This window comes from Rhinoderma darwinii, chromosome 11 (assembly GCF_050947455.1).
Source record: "Rhinoderma darwinii isolate aRhiDar2 chromosome 11, aRhiDar2.hap1, whole genome shotgun sequence".
NCBI lineage: Eukaryota > Metazoa > Chordata > Amphibia > Anura > Rhinodermatidae > Rhinoderma > Rhinoderma darwinii.
The window spans coordinates 102043132-102056896 of NC_134697.1; the positions used below are offsets into that span (position 1 = coordinate 102043132).

Genomic DNA, 13765 nt, shown 5'->3' on the forward strand with positions numbered 1-13765 from the left:
GAACTGCCGTAGTGGTGGTGGTAATAGTGGTAATGGTGGTGGGGGTAGTGGTAGTGGTGGTGGTATTGATTTACAAGAAGATGACTACATGTGGTGTAATCGTGTCTGACCAAATAGAAGACCGGTTGTGGAATTTAGCCTTCCCTACATCCGCCGTATATGTACGTCGGAAGGGGTAATATAGAGCGGGCCCACAGGCTGAGCCATCTCCATAAGCTATGTATGTTACAGCCGACACTTCACTGCAACGGGCAGGATCGGAGATCATTCCGATCCCGCTTGTTTAATAATCCCTTGGGTAAATTAAGTTCTCCCCCAAAAGCAATGTTTAAAAAAAGCAAAAAACATAACTGGTATCGCTGTATCCGCAAAAGTCGAACTACTCCAATATAATGTTATTTACCCCGCACCGTGACCGCCGTAAAATTAAAAATGCCAGACTTGCTGTTTTTTGGTCCTAAAAACTGACCAAAAAGTCCCAAGACGGTACCAATAAAAACGACCGCTCACCCCTCAAAAAACAAGCTATATAGATGGAAAAAGGGTCGTCTTTTCACCAGAAACCGCGCCACTTGGGTTTCTGGACGGGATGAGCAGCAATACCAAAAACCGCCTAAGAACGAGAGTGGTGCTGTTTTGGGCGATAAAGCCGACCCCTTTTTGTAATCCCAGAGAATTGATCTAGTTTTCCGCGTACGGCTGCCCTCGTAGCCTGAGAATGGCCGATGTGATGCTGGGAGAATGTTTTTGGAAAATGCTGTAGTTGGAGAACATTTACTGCAGCTAACTCCCCTGTCTGTTTTCTCATAGCACAGGTGCAGCAGTGACTGATGGCTCCCAGCCTCAAACCTCCTCCTCCTCATCGGCTGATGCTTCCTCCATGTCCACAGACCCGACGCTGCCCTCCGACACGGACAGCAGCCTCGAAACCTCCGCCGGGGCCCTGGGCTGCTGTCGATGACTCGGGGCTGGGAAACCTAAGAGGGCAGGGAAAGGAGGAGGTGTAGAGGGACCTCTAGGGATGCAACTTGTATTATTGTAGAGTAAATATTATTAACCCCTTAGCGACCAGACACCCACTGCAGTTGTGGGAGAGGGGGGGGGGGCAAGGTCCAAGAGATGACCCGGAGAGAAGCCACAGACTACAATGCACTCCCCGCCGGGGGCCTATGGTTAAAAATGAAAGTGTAGTTTTTCATTTTTATTTTATTTTTTTTGTGCTGTAATTTGAACACTTAAGTGCTGGAGGGTTTGAAAAGCTGCCATAAATATGTATTGTATTTTTATTTCCATAGCTTGAGGAAAGGGATAGGGGAGGGGGGCTTAGCGCTCCGACTTTTTCAGAAAAGGTCACTTTGGTCCTGATTGTCTTGAAATTTTTACTTTTTCATTTGAATTTAGTTTGTTTTTTTCTGTTTCTTTGCTGGTGCTGCTTGTGTTTTTTTTGTTTTTATCCTCTAGAAAGTGTAAAGATTTCCTCCTCTTCCATATTTTAATAATTGAAAGTTGATTTTCTTTTTTTTTTCTTTTTTTTATAATTGTATGACTTTTATTCACACCACGTTTTATTTGCCTGTAAACCAAAGGGAGGCGCAGCTTCTACCCACCGTCATGTACTGAGGTGTTGGTGCATCCACTCTCGCAAAGTCAGGGAACCCGTAAGATTTTTGTCTGTGTGAATCTCTAGCCCTTCTGTGGGAGCGTTGGGTGAGGCCATCCATGTGGAATCTGCGCTTCTAAGACGGGATTCACACGCAGCGCCTTTCGTGGCGTTCTGTTCAAGTCTCTAGTGAAATATAGAAAACACTACATACAAAGCGTTTGGGTTTGTGGCATCTTTGGGGTCCGCGGCGTTGCCAGCATGCTCTGGGTACGGCGGTTTTCCCATAGGCTTCTCCTGTAGGACTTCAAAAACACAACAGAATTTAGATAAAAATGCGCAAAATTCATGGCGTTTCTTACAACGCTGTGTGAAGAAATCAGTCAAAGTTCCTGTCCCTGAACATCCAATGTGCATGTAAATCAATGTTACTGGTGCGTCCCGCGGTGAAGCGGCAGGATCTTTTTTTTTTCTCGATGTCTATTTTCCTTGCGTTTTGCCGCACCGAATTCATGGTGGCACCTCGTGCTGTGGTGCTAAGCAGTTCATCGGCTTACTGCAAAACAATCTTCAGTGGCGGCATGGGGTTCAAGTTGGGCTTATGTAGAAAATACATAGGAAGCTGAACAAATAGGTAGAGGGTGGCAGCCGTGTTGAGTGTGGAAATGCAAGTTATTTATTTTTTTATTCAGAGTTGGGTAAGAGTGTTACTCTGGATCAGGACAGATGAGGACTTGTAGAACTGTGAGACTGAATGCACCATCGATGCCGCCGGTGTCACACCTGCGTCCTATATCCCAGGGCTGGCCGGCTGTGGAGAAGCAATCCTCTCCTTGTTAGTCCTCCGTCTAGATTCACCAGGTCACTGCTTGTTAATGCCTCTTCTGTTTACGTCTAGCAGTGCAGATCAATCACGCAGCCGTGTGCGCTACCCAGGCTGACGGCAGCTGCGGGAACCCACAAGAGCACGCCCATTAATATGATCACCGACTCGTAATAAAAGATCAATGTTATGGAAAATCTGTCGGCCTGTTCTGTTCTTTTCTGTGTGTTTTGTATGGTATAATGTGTGTAGAAATCGCACAATTGTGAAACTTCCCCAGCAATGGCTCATCTTGCCTTCCGGTTCCTATCGTGTGTGTGTGTGTGTATGTGTGTGTGTATATATATATATATATATAGGTGTCAGCTTTACGTTACAGCCGACACCTCACTGTAATAGCCAAGATCGGAGAGAACTCTGATCCCGGCCGTTAAAACACTCAGATGCCGCAGTCAATGGCGACTGTGGTATCTGAGCGGATAGATGGGGAGGGGGTTCCCTCTGTAACCTGGTGCTCCCTTCTCTGCGATGTGACTGTGTTGCCAACTGCCCATTGAAAGCCTCGAGGTCCGCCATCTGTTTCCTATTATTATGTTTTGTTAGAGCTAAGGCTTAACCCCTTCCCTCTTTGGCCACTTTTGACCTTCCTGACAGAGCCTCATTTTTCAAATCTTCGGAATGCTTTAACCTATCTAAGCGATTCTGAGATTGTTTTGTCGTGACACATTGGACTTTATGTTACTGGCAAAATTTGCTCTACATACAGTATTTAAATGTGAAAAACACCAAAATTTTGCGAAAAATTAGCATTTTTGTAAATGTATCTTCTTGTAAGACCGGCAGTTATACCACACAAAATTGTTCCTAATTAACATCCCCCATTTGTCTACTTTGCCACCGTTTTTTGAACATCCTTTTCTTTTTCTAGGACGTTACAAGGCTTTGAACTTTAGCAGCGATTTCTCACATTTTCAAGAAAATTTCAAAAGGCTATTTTTACAGGGGCAGGTCAGTTGTGAAGTGGCTTTGAGGGCCTTATATATTAGAAACCTCCAAAAGTCACCCCATTTTAAAAACTTCACCCTTCAAAGTATTGAAAACAGCATTTAGAAAGTTTCTTAACCCTTTAGACGTTTCACAGGAATTAAACCAAAGTAGAAGTGAAATTTACAAATTTCATTTTTTGTTGCAGAAATTCATTTTTAATCCATTTTTTTTTGTAACACAAAGTTTTACCAGAGAAACGCAGGCCTCAGAAGTAAAGGAGCACCTAGAGGATTTTGGGGGACACCTTTTTATTAGAATATATTTTAGGCACCATGTCCGCTTTGAAGAGCTCTTGTGGTACCAAAATAGTGGAAACCCGCCAAATGTGACCTCATTTGGGAAACCACACCCCTCGAGGATTTATTTAGGCGTGTAGTGATCATTTTGACAGGACAGTTTTTTTGCAGAAATTTTTTGTCAGTAAGCCGTGAAAATGAAAATCTACATTCTTTCAAATAAAACGTAGGTTTAGCTAATTTTTTTTTTTAATTTCCAAAAGGACTAAAGGAGAAAAAGCACCACAACATTTGTAGAGCAATCTCTCCCGAGTAAAACTCCCCCACGTGATAATAAACGGCTGTTTGGACACACGGCGGGGCTTGGAAGGGAAAGAGCGCTATTTGGCTTTTGGAGCTCAAATTTAGCAGGAATGGTTTTCGGAGGCCATGTCGTATTTGCAAAGCCCCTGAGGGACCAAAACCATGGGAACCCCCCACAAGTGGCCCCATTTTGGAAACTGCACCCCTTGAGGAAATGATCTAGGGGTATAGTGAGCATTTTGACACCTCAGGTTTTTTGCAGAAATTATTGGAAGTAGGCCATGAAAATGTAGGTTTAGCTCATTTTTAATCATTTCCAAAAGGACTAAAGGAGAAAAAGCACCACAACATTTGTAAAGCAATTTCTCCCGAGTAAAACTCCCCCACATGTGGTAATAAACGGCTGTTTGGACACACGGCGGGGCTTAGAAGGGAAAGCGCCATTTGGCTTTTGGAGCTCATTTAGCAGGAATGGTTTGCGGAGGCCAGGTCGCATTTGCAAAGCCCCTGAGGGGAAAAAACAATGACAACGCCAAAAAAGTTACCCCATTTTGGAAACTACACCCCTTAAAGAATTCATCTCTGGGTGTAGTGCTCCTTTTGACCCCACTGATGTTTCATAGAATTTATTAGAATTGAGCAGTGAAAATAAAAACAATCCTTTTTCTTCAATAAGACGTAGCTTTAGCTCAAATTTTTTCATTTTCTCAACAAATAAAGAAAAAAAAGAACCCCGACATTTGTAAAGCAATTTCTCCCGAGTACGGCAATACCCCATATGTTGTCATAAACTGCTGTTTGGGCACACGGCAAGGAACAGAAGAGAAGGAGCGGCATTGGCTTTTGCAGCACAGATTTTGCTGGATTGGTTTCTTGACACCATGTTGCTTTTGCAAAGCCCCTAAGGTACCAGTACAGTGGAAACTACCCAAAAGTGACTCCATTTGTGATACTACACCCCTTCACAAATTAATCTAGGGGTGTAGTGAGCATCTAGACCCCACAGCTGTTTCATAGGTTTTATTTGAATTGGGCAGTGAAAATAAAAATTACATTTTTTTTCTAATACGTAGGTTTAGTGCAAAATTTTTCATTTTCTCAAAAAATGAAGCAGAAAAAGAACCCTAACATTAAGCAATTTCTCCCGAGTACGGCAATACCCCATATGTGGTTATAAACTTTTTGGACACACGGCAGGGCTCAGAAGGGAAGGAGAGCAATTTAGCTTTCGGAGTACAGATTTTGCTGGATTGGTTTCTGGTCGCTATGTCGCATTTGCAAAACCCCTGTGGGACCAAAACTGTGGAAACCCCCCAATTTTGTAAACTACACCCATCAAGGTATTCACCTAAGGGTGTAGTGAGAATGTTAACCCTGCAGGTGTTTTGCATAAATTAGTGTGCACTCGATTATTGCAGAGTAAAAATTGGATTTTTCAATAGATATGCCAATATGTGGTGCCCAGTTGTGCCCCCATAACAAGACAGCCCTCTAATTATTATGCTGTGTTTCCTGGTTTTAGAAACACCCTACATGGGACCCTAATCTTTTGCCTGGACATTTGACAGGGCTCAGGATTGAGAGAGTACAATGCGAAATTGAGGCCTAATTTGGCAATTTACACAGAATTGATTCACAATTTCAGAGGATCAGATGGGAAATAATAAAAGAAACCCCCCAGAAGTGACCCCATTTTAGAAACTACACCCCTCAAGGCATTTATTAAGGGGTATAGTGATCATTTTCACCCCACAAGTCATTTCGATAAATAAATGCGCTGCGTATGGTGCAAAGTAAAAATTAAAATATTTCCCCAGAATTGCCAATTCAGTGGCACGTATGTCGTGCCCAGCTTATGCCACTGGAGACACACCCCAAAAATTGTTAAAAGGGTTCTCCCGGGTATGACGATGCCATATATATGGCAGTAAACTGCTGTTTGGGCACATTGTAGGGCTCAGATGGGTGGGAGCGCCATTTGGCTTTTGAAGCGTGGATTTTGCTTGTTAGTAGTATTGTTTGAGTATTGCTGGTATTTCCGTTTATAATGTGGGGGCATATGTGAGCTGGGCAGAGTACATCATGGGCATAGTCAGGTGGTATAATAATGGGGTAAACAATAAAATAATCCATAGATGTGGGTTACGCTGTGATCAATCCTTTCTGCACAGGCCGGTGTCGCACTGATAAACGGTGTCTTTACTTATCCCCCTTTTGGTCCACACTCCGCGCCTTTGTAGTTTGGGGAATTTTGCTAGGAAGTGTTGTCCTGGTATAATACGGGCACCCTCGCTTCCAGCAGATATGTTTGGACCCTCCCATTCCTGGTTCCCTAATTTTAGGGCCCCGATAAATCGCCTCTTGAAACAGACGAAATGTTCCCTTCTGATCTGCACAACTGAATGTTTTTATTTCCTGACTTATTGGAGCCATTATTTTTCATAGACGTAGCGGTACGAGGGCTGTTTTGTTGTGGAACGGGCTGTAGTTATTATTGGTACCATTTTGGGGTACATGCGACTTTTTGATCACTTTTTATCCTAGAGCCCAGGTAAACAAAAAACCGCAATTCTGCCAGCGTTCACCATGCGTTATAAATGACATGTTACCTTTATTCTGCGGGTCAATAAGATTCCGGCGATGCCTCATTTATAGCACTTATTTATGTTTTACAACTTTTTGCACAATAAAATTACTTCTGGAAAAGGAATGTATTTTACCTGTCGCCAAGTTGTGAGAACCAGAACTCTCTAATTTTTTAGTCGACGGAGCTGTAGGAGGGCTTGTTTTTTGCGGGACGAGCTATAGCTTTTATAGGCACCATTTTTGGATACGTGCGACTTTTTAATCACTTTTTATTTCAATTTTTGTAGAGCAAAGTGACCAAAAAACAAATTCTGGCATTATTTTTTTACGTTTTTTGTTACGCCGTGCACCGTGTGGAATAAATAACATCATATTTTTAAAGTTTAGGCCGTTACGGTCGCGGCGATACCAAATATGTATGGTTTGTTTATTTTTTTCAATAATAAAGGACTTGATAAGGGAAAAAGCTTGATTGTGTTTTATTTTATTACTTAAAACTTTTATTATATTTTTGACAACTTTTTTTCACATTTTTTTTTTACGCATTTCTTTAGTCCCAGTAGGGGACTTGAAGATCCAACTGTCCAGATTTTTTTTCTAATACATTGCACTACATACGTAGTGCAATGTATTAGATCTGTAAGTCATTCACTGACAGCAAGCCTAATCTGCTTCCGTAATGGCAAACAGGAGGCCATTGTTCGGTCTCCTGGTGCCATAATAGCAGTCGCGCGATTGCAGGGCACAGCTGCCGATCTGCTAGCAACCACAAAGATGCAGCGATCACATCCGATCCCTGCATCTGAGGGGTTAATGGCAGGGATCGGAGCTAGCTCCGATTCCTGCCAGGTGGATGTCAGCTGTAACATACAGCTGATATCCACCGCTGATGACGCCGGCTCATCTGAGTCGGTGCCATCTTGCTCGTGGCTACGGAAGCCTTTCAGGCCCCGCCTCCGGGCGGGGGCTGGAAGTTCTCCGTGCTAGGCACAGCAGGAGGCCAGTATTAGGCCTCCGGTTGCCATTGCAGCCACCGACACCCTGGCGATTGCATTGCTGGGGTGTCGCTGAGCTGCAAACTTCTTAAATGTAGCGATCACTTTTGACGGTTGTATTTAAGGAGTTAATGGCGGGGATCGAAGTTAACTTCGGTTCCTGCCGTTACAGCAGGATGTCCGCTGTCAGATACAGCGGACATCCGGAGATGATGGCACCGACTCAGCTTCTGAGCCGGTGCCAAACATTTGGCGTAAGTATACGACATTTTGCAGGGGAAGCACTGTCTTTCCATGTCGTATACTTACGACAAATGTCGGGAAGGGGTTAATAGTAGATCACAGATAAAGGCAATACATTGGTATTGCCTGATCGATAAAACGATCGCATGGTTAAGTCCCCTGAGGGGACTAAAAAAAAGTAAAAAATGCGTTTAAAATTGTACATATATTGTTCCACTCTCTTTTTCCCATTTTTCACCCAGAAATATATAATCAATAAGAAGGTAAACAATGGCTATTGCTGCGTCTGTAAAAGTCCAAACTATTAAAATAGATCATTATGAAGCCAGGTGAACGCCAGTGGAAAAAATAAAATACGAGTTTTTCCAGCTCACCACTACGGCTATGGGTCTCGGGTTTACGGCCTCGCTCATGTGAATTCATGGGAGAAATAGAAGTGTAATCCGGCACGTCACAGTAAAACGCCCCATCTATTTCAGCGACATCAGGGGGTGGGTGTGGAGGGCCTCCGCGATGCTGACTGTATCTCAGTTCTTCATGGCTTGGAAAAAAAAAAACTACAATGGGAGTGTTGCTGGGATTTTTTGGCTCACATTTCTTCCACCAAACCAAAAAAATGGTACCAATAAAAACCACAGTTCCTCTCACAAAAAAACAAGCCCTCGCCGCTCCATTGACGGAAAAATAAAAGTTACTTGTTTACTATGTAAATGATTAAAAATATATAAAAATTTTGGTTTTGCCGTTTAAAGGGGTTTTTCAAGACTTTTTTTTATATTGATGGCCTATCCTTAAGATAGATCATCAATGTAAGATTGGTGGTGGTCCGAAAGCTATACAATGGTCGGCACCGGCAGCAGAAGGCTCCATACATTGCATAACGGCTGTGCTGGGTTACTGCAGCTCTGCTCGTATTCGCTTAAATAGAAACAGAGCTGCATTGCAGCCACTTATACGGGGACCGGAACATTCTGATGCCGGAACTGATCACTGTATAACTTCCTGCAGCCGGAACAGCTGATCAGTGCAGGGTCCGGGCGGCTGACCCTCCCCATCATATACTCATTGACATATCCTGTGGATAGAACATCCGTATGAAAAGCAGCCCCCGACCTGGACAACCCCTTTAATGTAATGACCTACAGAATAAAGAATAAAAATTTGAGGGATTGCTTTTTATTTCTATTCCACATTGTATGGTAAAACAGATAGTACCAATCAAAACTACAACTCGCCCCACAAAAAACAAGCCCTCGTGTGTCAGCAGATATAAAAAAGTTAAGGCTTTTCCAATGCGGGGAAGAAAAATGACTGCAACGGGAAAGGGTTAAAGGAAAGAAAGTGATTGGGAGTCCTGGAAAAACCATTTTTAAACCATAAAATTAGAGAGACTTCTAGAGAAGAGCTGTTCTGAATATATTACAGCTGTTCTGCAAATGTTGACCATGGATGAGAATCTTCAGTCAATAGAGTTGAATTTGGTGTTCACCTCGTAGTAAGAAGCGCGTCAGACTTGCTCGTTTCATCATGAAAACATGCTACAAAACGATAAACCACAACACTTTGTGTATAAATGCGTTATCGCAAAGTCTTTTAGATGTAGTTTAGCTCAAAAAGTTGAACCTAACCTGCTCGGTTTTAATATTCTTCCCTTTGCTGGTAATGGCAAATGCACATTTCTTAGTCCCAAGGATGTGGGCACAGCCCCATTGTTATAGGCCCTGACACTAGGTGGTAAAAAGGTTGGCATCTCCTGTGCCGACTCTACCCTTCCTAAAGACTCCAGGCTAGTCTATTTTAGCCTAGTATCAATAGGAGGTAGTCAAACCCTGCTTAAAAGGTCCGCTGAATATTATACCTCCAGCAACAGTCTATCCCGACACTATGTACCCTTCCGAGGAGGACAACATCCCACTTTGTGTTTTCATTGGAAGAAGTTCCAATGCACTCACCCAAGCCCAATTGCCCTATCTTTCTCACGCAGACCAAAACAAGTCTATGGGGCAGTGCAGACAGTCCGTGTTTTTGCGCAGCGTTAGTCCGCTGCGTAAAACTCGCGACATGTTCTATATTTCGGCGTTTTTCACGCATCACGCACCCATTGAAGTCAATGGGTGCGTGAAAATCACGCATGCCACACGGAGGCACCTCCGTGGAACGCGCGTTTTTCACGCCAGACTGGTTGTTTCCATGCTAATGAGTTAGAGCAAACTAGTCCAAACCAGAAGAAAGCAGGACAGGTGTGCACATCAAGCAGGGGTGTGGCATTGTTGGCCTTTTTGTAGGTTGGCGAAAACCTAACACCTCCTTCCGTTTTTTCCACGCGTGGGAAAAACGCATGCCGTACGCGCGTATTCAACGCACAAACGCGCCAAATACGCATGCCACACGCTGCTGCCACGCGCGCAAAACGCTCACGTTCTTCTGAATCCGGCCTTAGGACTTTCCTGCCAGGAAGCCGCGCCACTGGAGTGGGTCGAACTAAAGGAAACCTACCCAAGCTCTTGCAGTCCGTGATTTGAAGACACCCTGTCTTAAGCAACAGTCAGGGTGTTCAAACTATTAAGTAATGTGTAAAGATTTACTTTTCCAGTGGATCTGGTCTCTGGGTAGTCCTCAGGTTTTGCTTTCACTGACAGCAGACTTTGGAAAGTGTCTGGACAATATTAATGAAGACAAAAAACATTTCTTGTCTTTGACAACAGAAAGCTAGCCTTTTACACCCGAGCCTTCCTGGCACTTCTGCCCACGGGCTTGTAAATTTGCCAACACCAGTTACAACCTGGTGTGAAGTTCTACCCTTGCTCAAGCACTTTCTTGTGGTAGAGGGACTGCATCTTTTTCTCAGGAGTTGCTTGCCTACATGGACGGTGCCTTGGTTTCCGCGGTTATATTATTAGACCACAAATCTTGACACCACTTTATTCTCAACTTTGTGCATTTGCTTTCTTTCAGATCGCGGAATTTGCTCTTCCCATTGTTGTAATGATCCTTGTACTGACTGCTTCTATGGGTCTACAACTTTTTCATGGTCCCAAATGACTTTCTTTGAAACTACCGAGGAAGCAAGATTAATAATAATAAAGCTGAGGACCTGTGAATGTTTCTTAAGCTTGAGGTACCAGGGCCTCCCGCTTCTTTCTACGGCTCTGTTAACATCTGAATGGTGAATTATTTTTCCAATGGGGTCCGTCAGGTTCCGTCAAGGTTTATGTAGTCCTTACGGGAAGAATAGTGATGCATCCAGGACTATTCCTATTAAATCTGACATAATTTGCGACACAGGAGTGTCCAAATTGAATGTGAACACAGCCTATAAAACGAATGTGAACACAGCCTATAAAACGAATGTGAACACAGCCTATAAAACGAATGTGAACACAGCCGATAAAACGAATGTGAACACAGCCGATAAAACGAATGTGAACACAGCCGATAAAACGAATGTGAACACAGCCTATAAAACGAATGTGAACACAGCCTTTAAAACGAATGTGAACACAGCCTATAAAACGAATGTGAACACAGCCTATAAAACGAATGTGAACACAGCCTTTAAAACGCATGTGAACACAGCCTTTAAAACGCATGTGAACACAGCCTTTAAAACGCATGTGAACACAGCCTTTAAAACGCATGTGAACACAGCCGATAAAACGAATGTGAACACAGCCGATAAAACGAATGTGAACACAGCCGATAAAACGAATGTGAACACAGCCTATAAAACGAATGTGAACACAGCCTATAAAACGAATGTGAACACAGCCTATAAAACGAATGTGAACACAGCCGATAAAACGAATGTGAACACAGCCGATAAAACGAATGTGAACACAGCCTATAAAACGCATGTGAACACAGCCTATAAAACGAATGTGAACACAGCCTATAAAACGAATGTGAACACAGCCGATAAAACGAATGTGAACACAGCCGATAAAACGAATGTGAACACAGCCGATAAAACGAATGTGAACACAGCCTATAAAACGAATGTGAACACAGCCTATAAAACGAATGTGAACACAGCCTATAAAACGAATGTGAACACAGCCTTTAAAACTCATGTGAACACAGCCTTTAAAACTCATGTGAACACAGCCTATAAAACGAATGTGAACACAGCCTATCCCGCTTAGAGCAAGTTTGTGCTGTTCTGTTAAGGAAGTAGTACACACCTTTTGTGAGATATTTTCACCTCCTTAGTAGTTTGTTGCATGGAACAGCCTTAATTTCCGAGAACAACAATAGTCTGAGGAGTTTGAGAAGAAACTTTTTGGCCATTTGGAAACCATAATTGAACTCATGAATGTAGATGCTCTACTCAAGTAGCCCAAAGCCGCCAATTTATTGCTTCTCTAACCCTTTCAAGGTCTTCAGATTCCGGAATGTCCAATTTTGTATTTTTTATTTCATTTCCCCCCTAAAAAAAAATCTAATAAAAGTTTTTAATACATCGAAAAAAATAATATGTACACCAGATTGCCATCATTAAAAAATACAAGAGCTCATCCGGCTACATTGATAAAAAAAATAAAAATAAAATGGTCCTCGGAACAGTGATGAAAAAACAAAAATAGTCACTGCATCCTCAAGGCTCCGAATAGCTGCGTCCTGAATGGGTTAAAGGAGTATTCCCTTCTTTAATAGCACTATTTCTATTTTTGCAGATGACACCAAGCTATGCAATATAGTTCAGACTATGGAAGATGTTCATGAATTGCAGGCAGATTTAAACAAACTAAGTGTTTGGGCGTCCACTTGGCAAATGAAGTTTAATGTAGATAAATGTAAAGTTATGCATCTGGGTACGAAAAACCTGCATGCATCATATGTCCTAGGGGGAGCTACACTGGGGGAGTCAATTGTTGAGAAGGATCTGGGTGTACTTGTAAATCATAAACTAAATTTCAGCATGCAGTGTCAATCAGCTGCTTCAAAGGCCAGCAAAATATTGTCGTGTATTAAAAGAGGCATGGACTCGCGGGACAGGGATGTAATATTACCACTTTACAAAGCATTAGTGAGGCCTCATCTAGAATATGCAGTTCAGTTCTGGGCTCCAGTTCATAGAAAGGATGCCCTGGAGTTGGAAAAAATACAAAGAAGAGCAACGAAGCTAATAAGGGGCGCGGAGAATCTAAGTTATGAGGAAAGATTGAAAGAACTAAACCTATTTAGCCTTGAGAAAAGACGACTAAGGGGGGACATGATTAACTTATATAAATATATGAATGGCGCATACAAAAAATATGGTGAAATCCTGTTCCTTGTAAAACCCGCTCAAAAAACAAGGGGGCACTCCCTCCGTCTGGAGAAAAAAAGGTTCAACCTGCAGAGGCGACAAGGCTTCTTTACTGTGAGAACTGTGAATCTATGGAATAGCCTACCGCAGGAGCTGGTCACAGCAGGGACAGGAGACACCGCAGGAGCCGTCACAGCAGGGACAGGAGACACCGCAGGAACTGTCACAGCAGGGACAGGAGACACCGCAGGAGCCGTCACAGCAGGGACAGTAGACACCGCAGGAGCCGTCACAGCAGGGACAGTAGACACCGCAGGAGCCGTCACAGCAGGGACAGGAGACACCGCAGGAGCCGTCACAGCAGGGACAGGAGATACCGCAGGAGCTGGTCACAGCAGGGACAGGAGACACCGCAGGAGCCGTCACAGCAGGGACAGGAGACACCGCAGGAACCGTCACAGCAGGGACAGGAGACACCGCAGGAGCCGTCACAGCAGGGACAGTAGACACCGCAGGAGCCGTCACAGCAGGGACAGGAGACACCGCAGGAGCCGTCACAGCAGGGACAGTAGACACCGCAGGAGCCGTCACAGCAGGGACAGTAGACACCGCAGGAGCCGTCACAGCAGGGACAGGAGACACCGCAGGAGCCGTCACAGCAGGGACAGTAGACACCGCAGGAGC

General features: G+C 43.7%; 2 protein-coding genes across 5 annotated transcripts in view; one reads left to right on the top strand and one right to left on the bottom strand.

Moving 5' to 3' along the window:
- LOC142663557 (mitogen-activated protein kinase 8) overlaps window positions 1-2620 on the top strand; it is a 35910-nt gene extending 33290 nt beyond the window's left edge. For 3 of the 4 annotated variants that reach the window (XM_075842303.1, XM_075842301.1, XM_075842299.1), the window contains one exon: window positions 816-2620. In XM_075842303.1, the coding sequence (XP_075698418.1) occupies window positions 816-961 (146 nt within the window). In that variant the 3' untranslated portion in view covers window positions 962-2620. Of the gene's footprint in view, window positions 1-810 lie in introns of all 4 variants that reach the window. The other variant, XM_075842302.1, reaches the window with a different exon arrangement.
- The window catches only part of FTSJ3 (FtsJ RNA 2'-O-methyltransferase 3), a 319479-nt gene that overhangs the window by 183627 nt on the left and 122087 nt on the right, over window positions 1-13765 (bottom strand). The gene's annotated exons all lie outside the window — the stretch shown is intronic.